This window comes from Natator depressus, chromosome 2 (assembly GCF_965152275.1).
Source record: "Natator depressus isolate rNatDep1 chromosome 2, rNatDep2.hap1, whole genome shotgun sequence".
NCBI classification, from domain to species: domain Eukaryota; kingdom Metazoa; phylum Chordata; order Testudines; family Cheloniidae; genus Natator; species Natator depressus.
Window position 1 is genome coordinate 191,242,269 of NC_134235.1, and position 24,909 is coordinate 191,267,177.

A 24,909-nucleotide genomic window follows, 5' to 3' on the forward strand; every position below is an offset into this window, starting at 1 on the left:
ATTAAGACTAGAAATTGAGGCGCTCAAATACTATAAAGAGAGCTATTCTTACTATATTTCTGGCCCAGCAGGAAAGTGTTGAAAATCTCTAAAGAAAAGCTGTTCTCATCAAATCTCCAGCCCAAATTTGCAAACTCAAGATGTTTGGATAAAGTTCATATAAAGAATTAGAATTCCGTATGCTTAATCTGAGTGAATCTTACCACCAAACCATTTGAGTTTTATCCTTCCCTAGCAAACAAAAATTTATTCTATTTTAAAAATCTGTATCATTCCCCCCTATAGACGATTGTGGCTCCACAGGAGTCATTATTAGCTGTTATAAATAATGGGGATCCTTCACAATGTTAGTGCAAATAAATATATAGAAAGCCTTCTGGAAATAAATCTACTGTACTTATTCATTATGCAGATTAATAAAATGCCAAGTAAAAGTTTAAGAACATAAACATATATTAGAAAGAGCAACATGCTGATTAAGTGGCTACTACATAACAAATATTTGATATCTTGTAATTCTCACTAAGCAATAAAACTATGTGGCTTGGTTCGCATTTACACTAAGGCCCCTTTAGACTCCTTAGTGTAAATTGTGTGAGAACTGGGCCCTGTATTTTTAAATGCCACCTGAATATTCGGAGATTTTTTGGAATTAAAGGGTCTCTGTTATATTCAAATTATGGTTCCCTTCTGTGAGTTATTAATTTTTATATTAATACCAGTCTGAAGATCTTAAGGTGCTTTGCAAACATTAATCAAGTAATCCCTGAGATACCCTTATGTGGTAGGGAAATAAAAATATATTCTACAGATAAGGAAACTGCAGCAAAGAGGTTAAGTAACTCACCCAGGGACACAGAAGGAATTGGAGTCAGACCCAGGATTAGCAATCAGGACCTCATAGTTCCCAGGCATGTAACTCAGACCACATTTTGTTCTTATGCTCTCTGACTGTGTCCAGGATAGCGGTTTTGTTCAGTGGGAGCGTGAGAACAGGTGGGCTAAAATACAGTTGAATATTCTGGATAATCATCAAGCCACAGCAATTAGAGCTGACCTAGTCCAGTGCACGATAGTTTATTACAACACATTTTCTAGTACTTTTTTCCATCTACTATTCTTCACTCATGGAGTTTACATTACTTTATTTGAGAACCTATTACACAGTCTATGATACTTTACTGTCAAGCATTAATCATGCACTGTAGGTCCCTGTGGCTAGTCTAGGGTATTGGTTCTCAGCCTATTTACCATTGTGGGCCGCATATGCAGCTGTGTGTGTTATGGGGGCCACATCAACACAATACATATACTACCTGTATGGACCTGAGGATGTCACATGGGCCGCAGCTCTGTGTGCTGATTGGGCCGCAAGCAGCCCATGGACCCCATATTGAGAACCACTGGTCTAGGAGCCAGCTGGCAGTGGTGTGTCAGTATCTCCCTCCTGATACCTGTGCGTATGTTTGCGGGGGAGGGGAAGAGAAGCAGGATGCTTCCTCTTTTCTTACTCAGGAATCCTGTGCAATGGAAATAGGGGAAATGGACCTCTTTGTCCCCTAAATTCAGATGTGAGAACGGTCACACCTGAGGACCAGACAAGGTAGGACTAGGGCCTAGGAGGGGGAGGGGCGGGGAGCGAGAGAGAAAGTGAGTGTGTGTGCGCACATGCACAGTGGGACACATGACACTGCTCCCCAAAAAGACAATACAGGTATTGTTTTGGGTATGGGATGAGATTGGGAAGATGTCAGGGTCTTCCTGGGAGTGAGAAGGGAAGGGTGGAGAGTTGTCTAAGAGAAAATCTGAGCCCTCAAACAAATCACCTGTTCCCTACCAAACTCAGTCGATGGACCCTGCACGGTTTCATTAGCTGTAACTGTGAAACTATTTTGGCTCTTTTTCGTTCCTTCTCTTCTTTTTATTCCCCTGAAGAATTGTAGCCTATTGCATGTAGTTATGGGGTTTGTCGGCATTCTCCAGGCTTTCTTCCATACTCAAGAATTTTACTACTTCCTACCAGAGTACTAAACTCACTGGGTAAGTTTACAAATTTGCTTTCTTGAAATGTAATAGCCTGCTATGGCTGCATTCTGTGAAGCCATTTCTTCCTATGGCTAACTCAGCTAGCTTGTGTTCCCTTGTACCAAACAGCCTCTCTATTGGTAAGAGGTAGATCTAGGGAGGCTTCACTGTTTGGCTGGAATCTGTATTGCTTAAATTAAAGGAACGTGTTTATCACATGAGCACACAAAATCCACGTGCAGCACACTAGTGAGATGCTATGAGCGGCCCTTTTATTACACACCGCTATATTTGAGAAAGCAGACGGAGGGCCTGATTCTCATCTCACTTGGCAAGTGTAAATCAGGAGCAATTCTATTTCCCTTAAAGTCAGTGTAAAACTATTATAAATGAGACAAGACCCTGATGAGGCCTACTATGTTGCTGCCCATGTTCCATGCTGCTTTTTTTAGTCCATGAAGTAAATTTCAGGCATCTAGTCAAATATGATTCCCGAAGACTAAATGTAAAGTGTAACAAAGGCAATAAACATCAGATTATTTTAATTAAAAAACCACAAACACATGCAAAGAAATTCACTCAATTAAAAACATAATTAAAAGCATATTAACCATGCAACAAAAGTAACACCAGACCCCTAAACATCTAGTCACAAAAAAAAAAAAGAAGGCAAAGTGCTTTCTCAATGTTCTTCTTTCTCTCAGGTGAGGGAGAAACATAATTGTGAAGTTCTTAACTTTGGTCATCCTCTGTGAACAGCACCATAACATTATTTTAAGACAGTTTATGTTGGACAAATTCTCTCATGTTACTGGAAAAGGGAAACGGATGGCATGAACACACCGTTATTTCTAGCCAGACCTCGGCTGATTTATGCTACTGTCTTCTCACTCGCAGGTTCAGTATTATACTGGCACCTGCTAGCACTGCAATGGTTGAGTGTCTGACTGTCAGCATTTCCAACATAAATTTCTCTTTTTGGAGGTTTATGACTTTGCTGTAAAATGTTGCTTGGGGCTGAATCTTGCAAGGTCATTTTAAGTTACGAGAGAGCAAACACAATAAAAAAAAAAGTTAGTGGCTTCTAACCCTTTTTTGTACTTACCATTTAAAAACATCTTTCGAAAAAGGCTCACTATGCAGTGTAATTTACAGTGCAGAATAGAACATTTAACTAGGGTATTTATTAAAAAAAACACCGTAGAGCATTCATATTATTTCTGTTACAAAAGAACCCATCTACATGACTACATCTGAAGAGCTGCTACTTTTCAACAAAAATATCCTAAGAGTTTTTACTAGAGGATTTTAGGGCCCAATTTTTGTCTCATTGATTTAATGGGGTGTTTTAACATTGACATCAGTGGGATCAGGATTTGACACTGTAACACGACTGATGTATCTTTCCCCTTGAGGTATGCCACCATGCCTCAGTTTCCTCCTCTTATGTGTTGCTAGGGTAATTGCACACCACACAACTGGTGTTTCAGATTAAAATCTCCCTTTCTGGGGTCTTGTTTGTAATTAATTTAACACAAAAGTTATGCAATCCATCACCCTTGTATCTGGGCTCCTCAGTACTTCACAGACATCCTTGGATCAGTTTTATTTTTGGTCCCTGCCCTAGCTCTCACTACACAGGGAGTCCCACTTATCCCACTCCAGAGATCCAACCACAGCTCATAGTTCTTCCCCTGGCAATGTGTCCTTCTGTCGGCTGCTGCAGAGTGACCCACAGCAGCTATTTCCTAGTTCTTGCTTTCCCTCCAACTGAGCCTAAAGCACCTGAGTAGTTTCCAGGTATGACTGGAAACGACCAGCTTTTCTTCTTTTGAAAGGGCTGCATTTCCATGAGAGGTGCATGCAAAGAACTTGTGCCCTGTAACAATCCCAGAGTGCTGTGTGGTACAATTAAATAAAGCGACCGGATTTTTAAAGAGTGATACTTTTATGACAAATAGCAGCATTTATAGTTACACATTTTGACTTCAGAATAGTCTGATTTCCTACTGTAGGGCAAATCCTGCCCCATTCTCCCTTTGTGCAAAAGGCTCTGTCATAAATATAAAGGGAAGGGTAAACCCCTTTAAAATCCCTCCTGGCCAGAGGAAAACTCCTCTCACCTGTAAAGGCTTAAGAAGCTAAAGGTAACCTCGCTGGCACCTGACCAAAATGACCAATGAGGAGACAAGATACTTTCAAAAGCTGGGAGGAGGGAGAGAAACAAAGGGTCTCTGTCTGTCTATATGCTGCTTTTGTCGGGGATAGACCAGGAATGGAGTCTTAGAACATTTAGTAAGTAATCTAGCTAGCTATGTGTTAGATTATGATTTCTTTAAATGGCTGAGAAAAGAATTGTGCTGAATAGAATAACTATTTGTGTCTGTGTATCTTTTTTGTAACGTAAGGTTTTGCCTAGAGGGATTCTCTATGTTTTGAATCTAATTACCCTGTAAGGTATCTACCATCCTGATTTTACAGAGGGGATTTCTTTACTTCTATTTACTCCTATTTCTATTAAAAGTCTTCTTGTAAGAAAACTGAATGCTTTTTCATTGTTCTCAGATCCAAGGGTTTGGGTCTGTGGTCACCTATGCAAATTGGTGAGGCTTTTTATCCAACATTTCCCAGGAAAGGGGGAGGTGCAAGTGTTGGGAGGATTGTTCATTGTTCTTCAGATCCAAGGGTCTGGGTCTGTACTCACCTAGGCAAATTGGTGAGGCTTTTTACCAAACCTTGTCCAGGAAGTGGGGTACAAGGTTTTGGGAAGTATTTTGGGGGGGAAAGACGTTTCCAAACAGCTCTTCCCCAGTAACCAGTATTTGTTTGGTGGTGGTAGCGGCCAATCCAAGGACAAAGGGTGGAATATTTTGTACCTTGGGGAAGTTTTGACCTAAGCTGGTAAAGATAAGCTTAGGAGGTTTTCATGCAGGTCCCCACATCTGTACCCTAGCGTTCAGAGTGGGGGAGGAACCTTGACAGGCTCTCTGACAGGAAAATGGTATGGCTGAACCGTGCAAAGAGGCTGCAAAAGTGGTAATGAATGTAGGGCCAGGGACTTAGAAGAGATAACCTCACTCCACAGAGTTTTCCAACACGCAGCTGTGTTACTCAGAATCCTCTCTCAGATATCTGTTAGGGCTTGAACTGAACATAGGAACAGCCATACTGCATCAGACCAATGGTCCATATAGGCCAGTATCCTGTCTGATACTGGCCAGTGCCAGATACTTTGGAGGGAATGAACAGAACAGGGCAATTCTGAGTCATCCCCTGTCCATCCCCTGTCTGAGTCATCCCCTGTCCATCCCCTGTCATCCAGTCTCAGCTTCTGGTAGTTGGAGGTTTAGGGACACAAGGATCATGCAGTTACGCCCCTCAATCATGGGGATACATCTTGGCTAATAGGTTTCAGAGTAACAGCCATGTTAGTCTGTATTTGCAAAAAGAAAAGGAGTACTTGTGGCACCTTAGAGACTAACCAATTTATTTGAGCATAAGCTTTCGTGAGCTACAGCTCACCTTATCGGATGCATACTGTGGAAAATACAGAAGATGTTTTTATACACACAGACCATGAAAAAATGAGTGTTTATCACTACAAAAGGTTTTCTCTCCCCCCACCCCACTCTCCTGCTGGTAATAGCTTATCTAAAGTGATCACTCTCCTTACAATGTGTATGATAATCAAGGTGGGCCATTTCCAGCACAAATCCAGGTTTCCCCCCCCCCACAAACCCACTCTCCTGTGGGTAACTGATGGACCTATCTTCCATGAATTTATCTAGTTCTTTGTTAAACTCAGTTATACTTTTGGCCTTCACAATGTCCCATCACAATGAGCTTGAATGATTGTATCTGTGTTGGGTGAAGTACTTCCTTTTGTTTGCTTTAAACCTGCTGCCTATTCATTTCATCGGGTGATCCCCAGTTCTGGTGTTATGTGGAGGGGTAAATAACACTTCCCTATTCACTTTCTGCATACCACTCATGATTTTGCAGACCTCTATCATATGCTCCTTTAGCCATTTCTTTTCTAAACTGAACAGTTCCAGTCTTTTAAATCTCTCCACATATGGAACCTGTTCCGTTCCCCGAAATATTTTGTTGCCCTTCTCTGCACCTTTTCCAATTCTAATATATTCTTTTTTGAGATGAGGGAACCAAAACTGCATGCAGTATTCAAGGTGTGGGCACAACATGGGATATATATGATATTTTCTGTTTTGCTATTTATCCCTTTTCTATCCACCATAGGCATTAGGAAACAATTTTTAACAGCATATTGGATAGTCATCTAGATGCATTTGCGGGGATTTTCACTCTCCTCTAAGGCACTATCAGAGGCAAAATACTGGATTTGACAGACCATTCTTTTGATTCAATATACAAAATCTTCTGTTCCTATAATACACATTAGCATCAAAGATAATGTCTGACTTGTTCAAATAATTGTATAGTTTCATTTCAACTGCCTTCACTTAAATGTTTCAAAGACAGAAGTGCTTCCCTTGGTCAAGAGGAACATCCTCAAGCTAACTTGATCTTCTCTATTTCTCTCCTCAACTGACACCCTCTGGTTGCCTCCAATGTGGCATCATCTTTGCCCCTAAACTGCCCTTCCCCCACGACCTCTGTATGTATCTTTACATATGCCTACCACCATTTGGCAACATGGCACTGCCTTGACTCTATCTCCTTCCACCATGACTATGGTAACTTCTTCCCTATGGCCTTCCCAAGATCTAGCTCTCCAGATTCCAACACGTGTAGTCTGTCTCCTCAGATGGTGAAATAAGTATGACCACAGTTACATCAACTTTCTTTACTTCCACAGCTTGCCCATTCATTACAGTTCAACATTTCACTCCATGGTTTTAACCCCACACCACATCCTAGCTCCATCCTACCCTCATGGATCTTTCCTCTCAGCTTCCCTTGCCGCTCTCATCAGCAGTTTTGCTAACACGAAGCATACAAAACTCAGGATGCAGTCCCCAAAAGAGCATGAAATTGGCTTAAAAATCATGAATTTTAAAATACATAATGCATTCATTTTTCTTTGGTTTCTGGTTCTTGAGCCTCTAGGTGCCCTTTGGGTCATGCTTTCCTCCACAACCATGAGGGTTAGAAACTTACAGTAGGGATAAGGAGGAGAAGAGAGGCACAGGGGGCACCACAATGGCTTAAAGCCACCCAGGACTCCCCCCAGACAGGGATAATCCTCCAGCTAAATGAGCTTTAGGTACGCTTTATACCTGCAGACCAGTACAAAGTGGCCTTAATGGAGTCAAAGGTGAGGGACATCGATTCTTCATATAAATACAGCTGATACCCCATGATTGCCTCAGAGTCACGCACACCTACTGTGTGTGCTCACACTATAGATGTACTAGCTTGCACCCCCACATGCTTCTAGGCAACCATAAAGCGCCTCATCTATATACAGTGACATACACACTGTACAAAGAAACTGAATAGTGCCTTGTTACAAGAGAAATATCATGTCATTAAAGATTGGATTGTAAATTCTAGTGCCCAAGGGCAAAGTGAAGATTCAGCATTCGGTTGTGGCTCTGAGAAATCCTGGCTTCATTCAAATCAATGGGAATTTTGTCATGGACTTCAATGAAGCCAGGATTTTACCCTTCCTGTTTTTGTGTGCTTAAATACACGACCTTCGTGTTGCATTAACACTGAGTTAAAAAAAATGTTATCAGTTAAGTACATATCCATGAACACAGGCAACTTTTACAATGCAATGTTTATCATCCGATAATGCTGACCTGCCGGTGGTGAGTTCAGAGAGTCAAGTTAACATTTTTAACATAGATGGTGCGTATAGAATGGTGTGTTATCTCTCACCCTAATCGGTTTGTCTTTTACCGTTTGAATTCAGACAGCAATACCTTAACATTTCCTTGAATATGATGATCTTGTATATCAAGGAGAAAGGTAACATTACAATGCCAGTTATCTTACAAGCTGCCTCATTATCACACAGTAACCCCACTTTACTCAATGGTATTATGGTACTGGGAGAAGTGTCATGATATACCAAGATATAGTGTATTCCAGAGGAAATCACAAAATAACTCAGTCATAATTTTACTTGCTGTTCAAAAGTACAGTCTCATGAATGCTCTGTAAAGCTAAGTGATATCTGCTTTTCGTTTGAAGCGGGAGACATTTATTTACAGTGTAAGTGGATATATAAGTTGCTCCTTCTTCCACTTACCTCTTCTGTCCCCTTCTATGTACAGATCCCATTCTTTACTACTATTATTTTTTAAAGAAACCTACTACATTTAACAGGGTTTCTAGCTGAGGAAGCTTTATATAAGCATTTCCTTCTTGTTAACATGAAAATGCTTCCTTCTCTCATGACAATGACAGAAGGTCTACTCTAGTCTGTCTAAAACATCATACCAGCCAGGGTTTCTTAAATCTAAATCTTTCTCCTGACCTCTTCTCAGGAGCTTGGAATCCTTGGGGCTTTCAAGCAACTTGTGTTCTCCAGATATACTTCCTCTGCTCTTCCTGCTGATAAATTTACCTTTTCTTGTTAGAATGGCTTTGCTAAATCTCTGAATGCATTCAGCTGTAGGACATTTATTATCTAAACTTGATTATGCATGGACAGTTCACTATTGCTAGCAATTTTATTTCCTATTCAAAAGTGTAATGAACTAATATTTGGACCAATGGGATGAACTCCTATTTGCAAAAAGTACAGACACTCAATCTGATCAAGATGCGGTTTCCTGACTGTTCTGCATATTCCATAGCTATGAGGCTTCAGAGCTACCGAGGAAACAGCATTTGCAAAAAACCAAAGCCAAAAAAACCCCCAACCCGCCTCCCACCAGAATAAATCAAATAGACCAAGGGTTTCACCTGGCAAAGCCGACTCCTCTGCTGACTCCATTAGCATCTCTTAATATTCTGGTGGAAATGACATGTCCGAAGGGTTTCAGCATATTCTCCAATTCCTGCTCATCCATGGAAATCGGTAAATTTGAGATGTATAAATTAGTTGGGTCTTGCTCTTGTTGCTAAGATAAAAGAAAAGAAACAGCCTCAATTAAACTCAGTACTTTAACAGAACAGCTTGTGGCTCCCGATATCCAAAAACGGTGGGTGCTCCAAATAATACAGAGCCAAGAAATTATAACAGGGTTAGACGCAGAGCTCTGCAAGCTATTCAGAACTGACAATCTACTTGTCAAATATAGCCCATTAAGGCCTCAACCCTGCAAATTCTCATGCATGTGCTTATCTCTCCATCCATGCGTAGACCCATTTAATTCAATGGGATGGCTCATTTGCAGGACGTTACTCTCAGGCACAAGTGTTTTCAGGACTGTGGCCTGATTTAGGAAGTTGACTGAACAGAACATGATTTCTACATATGTGTTCACTGCTCAAAAATATTCAGCAAATGTTGTATGCAGAGACATATATTCCAGCCTGAAGACTGTTTGCAACTTGGTCACTATGAGTGAGGTTGGCTGAAAATGGAGAATGTTTTTCTGGAAATTTTCCAACAAGCTCTAAGAAGGATTTTTGCTTGAAGCTCTAACTTCAAGCTTTTTTAATTAATAGGTCACCTGGTACATGCTTTATTCCTTGATTGGCTGAGCATAATCCTTAGAATGGGTCAGAATGTGAATACTCAAGAATTCAAATTTGAAAATCACTTTTTTATTAATACTCCAGAGTACTAGTTTAAAATGACAGTTTTGGCAAACATTCCTGCTGGTAACTTGTTTGTTAGAATACTCTCAGGAAGGGGACACAAAACACAGGTGCAGCAAAAGCATTATAAACTTCAAACAAAGGCCCTATCTACACACAAACTTGCACCTGTTTAATAAAACAGGTTTAGTTAAACCATTGCAAACACCTCTATGGACACATTTATTTTGGTTTAGCTTAAACCTGTTTCCGATCGACTTAGGGCTTGTCTACACCTAAAACACTACAGTGGCACAGCTGCACCACTGTAGCGTTTCAGTGTAGACACTACCTATGCCAATGGGAGGGATTCTCCTGTTGGTGTAGCTAATCCACCTCCCTGAGTGGGAGGTTGATGAAAGAATTCTTCTGTCAACCTGGTGCTGTCTACACTGGGGGTTAATTCAATATAGTTACTCCTCTTGTGGGGGGGTAGATTTTTCTGATGTAAATTCCCAGGGTAGATCAGACCTTAGGCTAACTCAAAATATGCCTGGTTTAAACCAAAATCAGAATGTCCATACAGCCTTTTGCATCAGTTTAGCTAAATTGGCTTTAAAAATCACACCTTCAGTTAACCCATTGCAACTCGGTTCGTGGACAAGCACAAACAATCCCATGCATTTGCCCAGCTCCAGGAAGATACGTGAATAGAGTGCAAACTCAAGGAGCCTGTTTCTCCACTTCCTTGCACCTCATTCACTCCTCTGTAAAGTGAACACCATCACAGTGAGGGAGTAGAGAATTCTGATTTTGCAGCAGTTTACACCCACTGTACAAAGGTATAAATGAATACAAAAGGTGCAAGCCTGTAGAGAACCAGGGCCAATGATTTATGAAAGTTCAAGGCAAGAGAAACCTCCCACTCGAGCAGTTCAAGAGGGCATATCTCTGCCATACACATGCAGCTGATTTTTGCCTTTAATGTATGGACGATGAACGCCAAGTTATAAATTCAGGCATACCTGGTTCCATTTCACTATAAATAGCTCACAATAAACCTGCCATAAAATAAATATGTGGAACCAGAAATACAATAGGGAAACAGAATGATACTATGCCTAATAATAATACCAAATAAGCAACCGAATTATCTTTCACTGGTTAAACACTTTAGGAATTCTATTAAAATATAAATTATATGACAAACACAAACACACATATATAGTTTATATTCACATGTGCACATGCAAACACCCCCCACCCCCACAAATGTAACGGTGCCCGACATACTAAATTGCAGTGACGTGTGCATTGTTGCCAACTCTCACAATTTTATCAAGAGTCTCGCAATATTTGGTGATTTTCTTAAAGCCCCAGCTCCCTGGAATAGGTCAATGTGGGAGAATCGCAGCTTCCCTTTAAAAAAAAATAAAAAGGAAAAAGAAAGAAAGAAGGGGAGGTTCTATTTACAAAGACTTGAAAACATGAACCCTAAAGGCTCAAAAACCTGAAGTAACATTTCTTATTTTTTAAAGTCTCCTGATTTTTAGCCAACCTCATACTTTTTTGGGTTGATTCAAGAATGCTTGGCATTGGCAATGCTACACGTTGTAAATGGCATATTACCTCCTCATCTAAGCCCTATCCATAATGCATGTCCCCTAGAACTACCTGTAATGTTCCACACCTCAGAGCAGTTTGAAAGAAGTATCATTTTATAAAACGGAAATAGTAATAAAAAAACACAGAAAACACCCTCAAGTTACTATTATAGTAAAATATGTATAGATGAGTGACCATATTTTTAGGGGGGGGGGAGCGGGGAATAAAACCCTACAGGGGCAAAGGGTTGAAAAGTAAACTGATCTTGAAAAAGGAAAAAAAAAATAAACAAAGAAATACCTCCCTCCCTCTCCTTCCTTTTACACCTTCCCTCATACCCCATCCCTTTTACAGATGAGAAGGCTTTTCCCTCCACAGTAACTAAAATACATTTTTGCTTATATTGCATTTCAAAACTGAATTGGGAACGAGGGGCTGGCATTGTTACAATGTCAGCAATGTGAAGACAAATCATGTGATCAATTCGGAGAATATAAACCTGGCTGATATTTAGAGGGGAAGAAAAAGAAGGGAGGTCGGGAACAAGGAAGGCATGATATGAGTTTAAAAAAATTAGATTAACTAATGTTTTTAGAAGCACTTTCCCTTTTCAGCACTTTGGCACTTTTTTCTGTGTGTATATTGTGAAGTATTATTTTGCTTCGTTATTTTCCTGTAGCTGAAGGGAGAGGGAAGATTAGGAAGTGTCTTTATTTTGAAAATGGTGAGCAGTGGAGTCAATTAAAGCAGAGGCATCACAGAACCCAATCAGCGTAAAGATTTGCAATTTCACAGGCAGTGTTATTCAGAAATCAGATTATTTTGCAAACCTCTGCATTTTGATGGGTTAACTGTTTGGATTAATCAACCAATCAGTGCACAAGGATCAAACCCGCCGACAGCAATTCCGGGCCCCAAAGCAGAACAGTCAATTGGTCCCCAGGCCTGGCGTGGCGTCGCCACATGGGCGCAGAGCGGCGGCTGTTGCCCAGTGAGCTGCTGCCGGCTCTGCTGTTGGTGTCCAGCCAACTGCTGGTTGCGCCGCTGGGTGCGCTCGTCCAGCACGGCCAGGGCTTCCACGTGCCTGCCCGGCTGCCTTCGCCGCTGCCGGTACCACCCCGCACGCGCCTAGGAGCCCTGCAGCCCGCCCAGTTGATTTAAAAGGGCCCAGGGCTCCCAGCCACCGCCACAGCTACCATGGCAGCGGCAGTGGCTGGGGGCCCCCGGGCCCTTTTAAATCACCCGGACCCCTGGGCAATTGCCCCGCCATCAGCAGGCCTGACAGGGATCAGCATATTCTACCATTATTTAGAAATAAATATACAGTGGTAGTGCAAATCAGACCTATAACCAGAATGCAGAGGATGGAATAACAGAGAAAATACAGTTATGCATCACGAACTGTACAGCATCCCTCGCTCTCACTGAGACAATTCTATTTCAGTGGAATATTAGTGTGAGATTTTGTTTTGACTATTGAGTCTTCTTTATACCTGTAGCAAAAATAAAAAGGTTAAAAAAATAAAAAGTGCAGCCAACATGTTTCATACCACAGAGTTTATCTTCCAGTTCCTTTTCTAGAGTGGGAAGCACTGATCCTTGTAGCAGATACAGATTAAATACAGTGGCTTTAAATACCCATAGACATTTTAGCTAAATTTTAAGTGTGAATGAATTCCCACCTGAAAGTTTTGGTGACCATTATTTACCTATCATTATCAATATGATAAACAGGAGCAGTAAATAGATGCATTAGATCATAAAGGGCTAAATTAGGCTGCCCACTCTACCCTCAAGGGATTTACACTGTTTTGTATAGAAAGGAAAATAATTCCACATTATATTTTCTCTGCACAAATATAAAATTTTCTTCTCTTGATGGGAAGAGATGACTTCAAAGAAGCCATGTTTCAGACCACAAGCTGAAGCAGGATGCACAGCTATTCCAACTAGGGATTTCAAAGGATCTGTAAAAAATTGTAATTGATTACAGTTACAAACTCCTGGTAAATAGTAGCATCCCCATTTTATAGATGGAGAAACTGAGGCACAGAGATGTTAAATCAGAGGTCTGCAAACTGTGGGGCATGCCCCTCTAGGGAGGTGCAGCGGAATGTTTGCGGGGGCACGGTGGGGTCTGGGCCAGGCCCCATGGGGGCCAGGCAGGGAGCACCACCCAGCCCTGATCCAGCCCTGCCCCCAGTCACAGCCCCACCCCTCAGCCTTGGGTGCTGACCACAGCTTCTGCTCCTGACACCAGCCCCTTCCCTCCAGCCATGGCCCCATTTCTGGCCCCAGCCCAAGCCCTGCCTTCTGTATGCAAAACTGGTGTATTCCCATGTCATAGGGTGGCTCTGTCCTGGGAGCCCTCCAGTGTCAGGCTGAAGTACAACAGATGGACCTGCCTCGGTTTCCCTCCTTCACAGTTACCAGTAAGAAACCTTACATGGAGTTGACTAGCAATACTCCTCTTTGGGTGCAGTTTATTACAAAAACATAGTGCAAGTAGTCCATAACAACAGTCCCAACACATAATCCATTTATGACCCCTCAGTGTCTACAATCCTTGAAATCTCACATCCTCGTCCGTCAATGCCCCACATACTGTGCTATGGTGTCTTCTACCACATCAAGGCTCTCAGTCCTCTCCTGTCCTTTTTGCCAGGACAGCCGCCCCAGCCCTTATACCTCCCAGCTGGAGTGCAACCCCGATCTTCCCACCGAGAACCCAAAGGCCTCTCTGCTGGGAGTTCATCTTCACCAGAGCATCCACCATTTCCTCTGTTCCGTTAACCTCCTTTGTCCCAGACAGGCCAACAGGTGGGTATTTCCATGGCTCCCCTGGCTCCAGCTCTCCAATGTGGAGATGTCAGCAAGTAAGCCCCCCTTCTGCTCCCCTGCCTTCAACTGTGGCTCTCCATCTTAGAAATCTGCAGGCAACTCCCTCTGCTGCTCTCTGGTCTTCAGCCCTGTCCAGCCAAGGCTTTCTGGCTTGGGGAAATCAGCCAGCAAACCCCTCTCTTGCTGCTCTGCTGCGTTCAGCACTCCCCCTGGAACCGCCTACCACTTCCTTCTGGGACGTCCTGCTTTCTGGCAGCTCTCACCTGCCAATCTCTCACTCCCAGGCAGTTCTCACTTGCCCCTTTTCCTGACTGTCCATGTCCGTGCACTAAGGCAGCTCTGCCTCACCCACCCTTTAGGGCCCAGATGCCCCCTTTTAAGACCAACTGGGAGTCAGCTGACCAGACACAAGTGCACTGACCTTGTCCTTGAAAGGGCCAGAGTCACCCTGTGACATCCCAATTAGGTGGGTTTAAGTGTGTGTGCGCGTGCGCACACACAGAGAGAAAGAGAGTAAGGGATGGGGGGGGGGAGAGGGGATTCAAAAACCTCTGGCCAGTTGTGTAGTTGTCTGAAAAAGTAACCTTAAAGGTTAAAACTTTGAAGACAGCAGATTAACAGTACATTAAAAACAATATTTAGACTAAATCTCAGCATCAGAGTTTTTCAAACACTTGGCAGCAGCTGTTATGCTGTAAGAGCTGAGCTTCAGAGCAGCCAGGAGCATTTGTGTTGGAGAAGTGGCTTAAAACTGCATGGGCAGTTAGAAAGACCTGAGTCAGGCATTTGGCTAGGAAGGGCTGAGCCAAAAGATCTGAGAGCTTTATTATAGGGGCAGGCTGAAATATTCCACACTGCTGAAGTTTAGAGGTTATAAAACACAGAGGAGGGCCTGCTGAGACCTTAGGATGCTGTTTGTTATGCTGGACTCTGACATTTCTGGATGGAAAAGAGGCTGAATTCAGATGGGGTTTTCCACGGCAGCTGAGACAGTCTTTGGAAGAACTGGGAACAGAAACATTTGTTGACTGAAAACAATTGTGATACTTAGCTTCTAATGAGGGATGTAGCTGAGATTCTTGGGCTCCTAGCATTCTGCCTATGCCATCTTATATAATTTATTCTTTGATAATATTTTTTTTCGCTTAGTAGTGTTGCTTTTTGGCTGTTTTTTTTAAATCACTAGCCTTATCTGTATTTGAACCAAGCTGATTTTGGTTTACTCAGGAGTCCTGTGAATTAATTCTCCTTATTAACAATCTGTCATAATTCCCGGGAGCAATTTGCAAAGGTGAATTAACCACTGACTACTAGTTAAAAGGAGTTACATTTTATGTCTTCCAAATTGACTTTGGAATCTCTGAGAACACATTGTGGTACCTAGTTTTGTGTCACTCTTAAAGTCCTCTTTAGATAGGCATAGTCAGCTTTAATATTTATGGGTCATATACAAGTTGTCTTGTCCTTGAATAATTAGATACTACCACTTACATCACACTGATATTGATACTGATCAATATCAGTTACAGATTGCCTTTAGAATCACTGTAACCTCATCCAGAACATTTTAGACACTAGTCACTTCAAATGATTCAAAATTATTACTATTTCTGTCATGCTGTTTAGTAGTCAGGTTCCATCCTCCCTTTAATTAACAATAGTTACCCCCTTATGGAAGAAACCACCATATGTCACTGAATTACTCTTTAAAATACAGTTGTATCACACATTTCTCATTTCTTGACAATATTGTTCCAACTGTAGTGGCTATGCATCTTCAATCTTATCTTTGGAACCACAATTTAAATCAGGGGTGGCCAGCCTGAGAAGGAGCCAGAATTTACCAATGTGCATTGCCAAAGAGCCACAGTAACACGTCGGCAGCCCCCCATCAGCTCTCCCCCGCCAGCAGCACCACCGATCAGCACCTAACCCTCCATCCCTGCACCTCCTGCCCGCCGCAATCAGCTGTTTTGTGGTGTGCAGGAGGCTCGGGGGGGGGGGGGAGAGGAGGAGCAAGGGCACAGCAGACTCAGGGGAAGGGGTGGGGACCTTGGAAGAAGGGGTGGAGTGGGACTGGGGCTTGGGGCAGAGGCAGGGGTTGAGCAGTGAGCACCCTGTAGCCCATTCGGAAGTTGGCACCTGTAGCTCCCTCCAGCCCCGGAGTTGGCGCCTATGCAAGGAGCTGCAGATTAACCTCTGAAGAGTCGCATGTGGCTCCAGAGCCACAGGTTGGCCATCCCTGATTTATATGATCAATGCCAGTCTGGATTCAGGACAAGTCATAGCACGAGACCATTTAGAGAAGGCTTGTAATGATTTCTTTCTTTTTGTGGACTCATGTTCAAAATCTCTTCTTGTTCTTTAGTACTGACCTTTTTTGAAAATGCAGCTCATGGGACCCTTCGAGGACATTTGAAATATATACTAGATCATATATGGAAACTGGTTTGGTTTGTATTTGACTGGCTAGTTGCAGTATGTGACCTTTAATCTGGAAGGCCACTTTCAATCAATTCCATGAATGAGAACTGAAGGGTTTTTCCAGAGTTCCATTTTTGTCATTTCTACATGCTTTTTCTTTCTGCTAGTTTTCACAGATTGGAACATTTTCAAACTTCATGACACCTCAGAAAACCAGGTCACTAATTTATTAGATGTCTAACTATAGATAGAGGTGCCCAACTTTAGGTAGGCAAGTCTAACATTCTGATCCCAAATTTTAACATTGGGCCCTTGTCATTAATGTTATACATGAAATAATAGAACATTCCACTGCAGTCTTCACGTAGCATTTCTCATTTCTCCTTTATAAATGAACTGTACCAATTTTGCTAGACAGAGAATTCTAAAAGTTAACAGAAAACTATGTCCAACTTCCACAGCACAGCAGTCTGAAAAGCAGACATGGCAGGGAACATTTTTGCTATACATCAAATGTGGATTATATTTAAGGGTTGTGGGCTGGAACTTCATCTGGTGTAAATCAGCACAGCTTCATTGAAATTAATGACGCTAAACTGATTCACATCAGATGATGGAGACACAGTGTTTTTTTGCTTTTTAATTAAAACTGCTCTTACAAAAATACTACAATAATGGTCCAAACTACTTAGGCTTAAAATAGTGTTACTGCCATTTGTAGTAGTTTGGCCATTACCATTGTAGTGCTAGATAAACAGAATGCACCAATTCACTTGCCAGCATTCACAACCCCTTTTATTTGCTTATTTGAATGCCTTTGGGTGGGCACATTTTTAATAGCGAGAATGTTCTCAGAAAGCAAAGCAGTTGTGAAGAGAGAGATGATAGCAGCTGGAGGTATCCATTGGAGTATTCCATCTGGTTAGGGGAACTCAGTGCTGGCAGAAAACTGCCCCCCACACTGCTGCCAATGGAGGGAAAAGAGGGATGTTAGGGCATTCTAGAGGGAAGGAGCATGGCAGAGCATAGTTACACTATGCCTGATCTTCTACTGGAATAAGGTGCTTGAGGATGCTTATGCCAGTTGCTAGAGCTCTTCCCATGCAGGTCTAAATTGCACTTGGGCTAGGTCGCTGAGGATCAGGAAGCCACCACTAGGTCCCTGTGGACCCCTCTCCATTGTGGCTGAGCTCTTCATAGACTTCATAACTTGCCAACAGACTTCAATGGTGCTCCATAACAGCATAAGTATTTGTTCGGCAGGGGCTTGATCCCATGCTCATTGAAGTCAATAGCAAAACTCACACTGATTTCAAGAATGCCTTAGATCAACTTGTAGGATTGGGGCATTTAATGTCCATTACAAACAAATTTACATCTCTTTACCCACCACTACACTTTTTTCCCATCCATTTACTTTTTGCCTTCTATACATTTCTATTTCTAGACCATAGTTAAATAAATGCTTAGACAGATACGTACACTCACACACACTCTACAAAGGATTAAGTTGATGTATATATTTCCTCTATCTGTAGAGCAACAGAAAAATCTTATGAGAGTATTCACACCAGAAGTGGTCTCCTGGTCTTTTTCAAAATCTTTTTGTGTTTTACCCAAGTAGATTTGAAAAAATATAAACTTCTTCTGAACTGAAAAAAGGACTCCTTCTGTTTATAAAGCTCACAGTGGATCATCTATTCAGGAAAGAAGTTACTCACTTTGTGCAGGAATGATGGTTCTTCGAGAAGTGTGCTCCACTGTATGTGTGTCTGCGTCCCTGTGCTGCTGATCAGAGAACTTTGGTAGCAATGTCCATTCAGATCACCATGCCTTGAGGCCAGAGCCACAGTGCATGGGCAAACCCTCCTCACTTCCTTCTCTACTGCAGAGTCAACGACAAGAACTCCAAAGTGGAGGGGAGAAGGATGGGTCATGGAGCACCCATAGGGACACACATCTCGAAGAACCGTCATTACTGCACAAGGTGAGTAATTTCTTCTTCTTCGAGTAGCGTCCCTATGGGTACTCTACTCTAGGTGACTCCCGAGCAGTGCCCACCACTGGAAGGCAGGCTTTGGAGTCAAGTCAAGTCTGTTTTAGATGATAGCACCGTGGCACCAAATCTGACTTCTGCAGCCGAGTCCCCCAGGATAAAATAATGTTCTGCAAAGGTATGTGTAGATGCCCAGGTGACTGTTCTTCAGATTTCTGATATAGGGGTACCCTTGGAGAAGCTGACGGAAGATGAGACCAATCTCAGAGTGCATGCACATTGAAGATGGGGTGCTACATTACACATCTGGTAACAGAGCGTGATACAGTTCAAGACTCATTTGGAGAGTCTTTGGGCTGAAATTGCTGTATCTTTTGATCTATCTGCAATGGAGGGGAAGAGTCTCAGAGATTTCCTAAAAGCTCTTGTTCTGTCCCAATAGAAGGCCACGTCTCTCCTCACGTCGAGCGTATGGAGGATGGCTTCCCTATTAGCCTGATGAGGTTTGGGATAAAAGGTTGGAACTGAATAAGCTGATTTATATGAAATGCGGCAGTCACCTCAGGAGTGAACTTCGGATATGGTCTAAGACTGACTTTGACAGGGAAGAACACTGTGAAGTCAGGATGCGATTTCTTGAGAATCAACAGGTAGCCCAGGACTACCGGCAGAATGGCTGTATTCAGGGTGGTGCCTTTGGGTTGACACCAGATGTGAAATCTTTTCCACTTTTGTAGGTAGGTACAATGAGTAGCAAAGGCGCCAACTTCCCCTCTGCCCTGTGGGTGCTCGACACCCCCCCCCCGGCCCCACCCTCGCCCAGCCCCAATTCCACCCCTTTCCCCCAAGTCCCTGCCACGCCTTTTTACCACCTCCTCCCCGGAGTGCGCTGCAACCCCACTCCTCCCCCTCCCTCCCGGAAAGTCCTAAGCGCAGCCAAACAGCTGTTAGGCGGCAGGCGGGAAGCGTTGGGAGGGAGAGGAGCGGGGCACAGCGAGCTTGGGGAAGGAGGAGGCGAGGAGGGGGTGGGGGAAAGGGGAGCTTGGCTGCCGGTGGGTGCGGATCACCTGCTAATTTTTCCCTGTGGGTGCTCCAGCCCCGCAGCACCCATGGAGTCGGCGACTATGATGAGTAGCTTCTTTCCTACTGTGTAATAACACCTTTTTTACTCCTCAGAGAAAGATGTCTCTACGTGCAGGAACTATGAAGGAGCCAGGCTTTTAGTCACAGAATCCACAGGTCGGGATGGAGAGTGTGTCTCTTGTTCTGTAATAGCAGGTAAAGAGTGATATCGGTGGACATAGTGCCAGCTGTGACAGGTAAGGGTACAACGTCCGTCTGGGCCAGGTGGGAAGCAATCAGTATGATGTTTGCTTTTTCACTTTCAACAGGATTGGAGGGAATGGTGGAAAGGTGTAAAGATGACCCTGGTCTCATGGAAGGAGGAGAACATCTCCCATGGAATGTCATCTGATCCCCACTCTGGAGCTGTATTGTGGACATTTCTTGTTCTGGTAAGTAGTGAACAGATCTATTGTCAGTGTTCCCTATTGTCGGAATATGTCATGGAGGACCACCAAATCTATTTCCCGTTCACGGTCGGGTGAAAATTTGTGGCTGAGACTCTCCGCCATCGTGTTGTGTACTCCCAGTAGGTAGGCCGCTGATATTATGACATTGTGGGAAATGCACCAGTTCCATAGGTTTAGTGCTTCCAAGTACAGGGAGAGTGATCTGGTGCCTGCTTGTCGGTTTATGTAATACATGCAGGCCACATTGTCCATCATGACTTTTGTGTGTGTGTCTTTGATCAGAGGGAGGAAGTGGGCACACACGTTTCTGACCAGTCTGAATTCAAGCAGGTTGATATGAAGGCACGTCTCAGATAGAGACCATTTGCCCTGCACTGTGAGATCACTGAGCCCCATCAGTAATCAGGACTGATGATGGAAGGGTAATCAGGAGGGAAGACTGAATAAATGGGATTCCTGTACAGACATTCACTGGGTCCTTCCACCAGTCCAAGGATTGTTTGACCTTGTTGGGCATCAATAGTACTTTGCTTATTTTGTCTCTATTCAACCTGTAAACTGAACTGAACCACACCTGTAGGCATCTCATGTGAAGACTGGCATGTGCTGTAATCAGTGTGCCTGCGGCCATATGCTCCTGGGTCTGGAGGTAGTGTCTGGCTGAAAGCTGGGGGCTGGAACAGCATGGAGACACTGAGAAATCTGATGTGGGAGGAGCGCCCTCACCTGGATGGAGCTGAGGTCGGCTCTTATGAATTCTAGACTCTGTACCATTGTTAATATTGATTTTTGTTTGTTGATTTGTAGGCCCAGATTCTGGAACAGGTCCAGTGTGGTCTGGGTGACTCACTGGGCTGTAGAGAAGGAATGTGCCCTGAGAAGGCAGTCGTCCAGGTAAGGATATATCATGATGCCCTGAGAGCGTAAGTGGGCTGTAACTACCAGAGGACCTTGGATAATACTCTGGAGGCCAATGAGAGGCTGAAAAGGAGCAGTCTGTAGTGGCTTTAAACATGACTCGATATAATCAAAATGTGGAAGTACGCAGCTTGGAGGTTGAGGGCCAACAACCAATCTCTTTTCTCTAATGCTGGAATAATCATCGATCAAGTGACCATCTTGAACTTCTGCGCCTTCACAAATTTGTTGAGCGCTCTGAGGTCTAGTATGGGTCTCCAACCTTCCTTTTTCTTCGGTATCAGGAAGTAGTGAGAGTAGAAAGCTTTTTCTCATACATGTGTGGGCAATGGCTCTATGGCTCCTATGCTGAGGAGATGGTTTATCTCCTGACATAGCAGGCTTTCATGAGGAGGATCCCAGAAGAAGGACAGAGAAGGGTGTTTGGGAGGGGGATTGGAAGAGAAATGGAGGAGTGTCCATCCTGGATGATCTTCAGCACCCATTTGTCAGTTACCTGTTCCCCGGTGCTGTGGAACAGGGTGAGAATGTCTCTGAAGGGATGGGTGGTGTTTTCCAGCATGAGATAACGATGAGGAGAATGTTCTCTGGGCATCTCACCCAACCCGTCAAAACTGCTGCTTTGAGGTGGAAGGTTGAGAGGAAGTGGGCTGAGATCTTGACATCTTCCATCTGGGGAACCTCTGCTTCTTCCTCTGAGGTTTGTATGATCTCTGTGATGAATATTGAGAAGAATATTGAGAAGATGAGCAGGGCGGCCAAGGGCTATATTTTCTTTTGTACCAAGGTGTATAGATCCCAAGGGATCGAAGAATGGCCCTGGAATCTTTTAATGTGTGAAGAGAGGTGTTGGAATTCTAGGGGAATAATTTTGTCCCTTCAAAATGAAGGTCCTCCACAGTAGTTTGGACCTCCTTTGAGAAACCGGATAGATGAAGCCATGAGACTCATTTCATCACAATGGCAGTGGAAATTGAACGTGCCACCATGTCAGCTACATCAAGTGCAGACTGGAGAGAGATCTTAGCCACCAGTTGGCCTTCGTTGACTATAGCCTTGAATTCCTCCTTATGAGAATTGGGAAGCTGCTCAATAAAAGAACTGAGTTTTGCGTAGTTCTGATAGTTGTATTTTGCCAATAAGGGTTGGTAGTTTGCAATGCAGAACTGGAGGGTGGCCGAGGAATATGCTTTCCTGCCAAAAAGATCCAGGTTGTTCCAGTCCTGGTTGTAAGGTGTGGATTTAAACTGGTGTTGGCAGCCCTTAGAATTGACTGCATCCACAATGATTGAATTGGGAGGCGGGTGGTAGAAGAGAAACTCCGTGTCTTTTGCTGGCACATAATATTTCCTGTCAGCCTGCCTGCATGTTGGTGGGACCGACGTGAGGGCCTGCCATATGACCTTGGCGGAGTCCAGGAGTGCCTCATTAATAAGAAGGGACACTCTGGAGGAGGTGGAGGAATGTAAAATGTCCACCAGCTTGCTGTGAGACTCGGTCACCTCCTGCAATGGTATTTATAATTCTCCTGGCACCCTCTGTGCCAGGTCTTGGAACAGTTTAAAATCATCATCCATAGATGGCAGAGGGGACATCACCATCTTGTCTGGTGATGATAACGAGAAGTGGGCTCGAGGAGTGACTTCCTACTCAACTTCGGCCTCTGGTTCCTCCCTTGCCTGCTCAGGGGGTTCAGAAGTCCTTGAGGCAGCGGCTGAAATAGTGTGTTTCCTTGATTGCTGGTAGGTCTCAGAGGTAAGACCTAGGTACGAGGCCTGTTGTCTTTGAGCCTACCAAGGATCCCAGTATGGCCACTGTGATAGGAAGGGACCTGGTGGTTGGTACCACAGTTGACCAAATCAGGGAGGCTGTGGATCAGAGGGATGATAAGCCTGATGTCCACAGTGAAAATGAGCCCCATATGGCAGGTGAGAACAGCGGTGGGAAATCACATCCTCTTGTTCTCTTTCTGACTCCAACAATAAGAAGGGCGATGCATGGCAGGAAGATGAAACTGAGCTGCGGGGGAGAGGTAGATATGCTGGAGGTAGGGACAGGGTCCAGAGTGACCTAGACAAATTGGAGGATTGGGCCAAAAGAAATCTGATGAGGTTCAACAAGGACAAGTGCAGAGTCCTGCACTTAGGACGGAAGAATCCCATGAACTGCTACAGGCTGGGGACTGACTAGCTAAACAGCAGTTCTTCATAAAAGGACCTAGGATTTACAGTAGATAAGAAGTTGGATATGAGTCAATAGTGTGCCCTTGTTGAAGAAGGCTAACGGCATATTGGGCTGCGTTAGCAGGAGCGTTGCCAGCAGATCAAGGAAAGTGATTATTCCCCTCTATTCAGCACTGGTGAGGCCACATCTGGAGTACTGCGTCCAGTTGTGGTGTCCCCACTACAGAAAGGATGTGGACAAATTGGAGAGAGTCCAGCGGAGGGCAACGAAAATTATTAGAGGGCTGGGGCATATGACTTATTAGGAGAGGCTGAGGGAACTGGGCTTATTTAGTCTGCAGAAGTGAAGAGTGAGGGGGCATTTGATAGCAGCCTTCAACTACCTGAAGGGGGGTTCCAAAGAGGATGGAGCTAAGCTGTTCTCAGTGGTGGCAGATGGCAGAACAAGGAGCAGTGGTCTAAGGTTGCAGTGGGGGAGGTCTAGGTTGGCTATTAGCAAAAAACTATTTCACTAGGAGAGTGGTGAAGCACTGGAATGGGTTACTTAGGGAGCTGGGGAATCTCCATCCTTAGAGGTTTTTAAAGCCAGGCTTGACAAAGCCCTGGTTGGGATGATTTAGTTGGGGCTGGTGCTGTTTTGAGCAGGGGATTGGACTAGATGACCGCCTGAGGTCTCTTCCAACCCTAATCTTCTATATATTCTATTATTCTAAGATGTTGGTAAGTCAGGGGCTCTGGGTGAACTTAGTACCAGGGCTGCAGTACTGAGCAGAGGCGAGTCTGGTGCATCAGACCCCAAAAGATCCATTGCGCACCAGAAATCAGGTGGGGCGGACAGCAGCAGGCTGAGAGGCTTGTACCAACTGGGTTGGAGGTTTCATGCTTTGTGTGTATATAAAAAGATCTTCTACACTTTCCACAGTATGCATCCGATGAAGTGAGCTGTAGCTCACGAAAGCTTATGCTCAAATAAATTGGTTAGTCTCTAAGGTGCCACAAGTCCTCCTTTTCTTTTTGGGTTGGAGGTGCGGATCTGGTAGTAAGGTCCATCAGTGCCTGGCATACCGCAGGCAGTGCTGATGTTGACCAGTGAAGCCTTCCTCAGGGCGGATCTTCTATGTTTTTTGTGCCCCTGCAGTATCAGTGCTTCCTTGCCTGTGCCCATTGGGTCTTTAGGCAGCCTGACTTGCTCTGTTAGCTCAGTACTTGCATGCCCTGGGTACCAAATTTAGATGGCTTTGGTGCCATCAGAACCAGTGAAACTGATCGAGCTGGATACTGATTGTTTTTTACTCCATCAGGGCTCACTAAGGGGACTCACAGACCTTTTCTTACGAGCCTTACATGAATGGCTTGTGGGCATCTCTCTGGGCTCACCTCCCTTCAAAGTAGAGGCTTGCGGTGAGGGCTCCCACTGGGACTCCGGAGTTTGAAGGGCTGGCTCCATGAATAGGAGTTTGAGCCTTAGTTCTCTGTCTTTCCTGGATCTGGGCTTCAGTTGCTGACACAAGCCACAGGTCTGTGGAATATGTTTTTCTCCCAGACAGCGAACACACTGCGACTGTCCGTCAATCACTGGGATAGATTCTTGACTTTTAAATTGAGTTCATAGTGTATATATGTTAAGGAATTCTCACTTTGCAAACTTTCTAACTGCTGTGCTGTAAGATGGACTCAGCTTTCTTTTAATTAAGTTTGCCCACAGAAA

General features: G+C 43.9%; 1 protein-coding gene across 3 annotated transcripts in view; it reads right to left on the reverse strand.

Annotated features, from left to right (window-relative positions):
* The window catches only part of RBMS3 (RNA binding motif single stranded interacting protein 3), a 910,338-nt gene that overhangs the window by 162,618 nt on the left and 722,811 nt on the right, over positions 1–24,909 (reverse strand). For all 3 annotated transcript variants that reach the window (XM_074945627.1, XM_074945630.1, XM_074945628.1), the window contains one exon: positions 8,923–9,080. In XM_074945627.1, the coding sequence (XP_074801728.1) occupies positions 8,923–9,080 (158 nt within the window). The remainder of the gene's footprint in view (positions 1–8,922; positions 9,081–24,909) is intronic.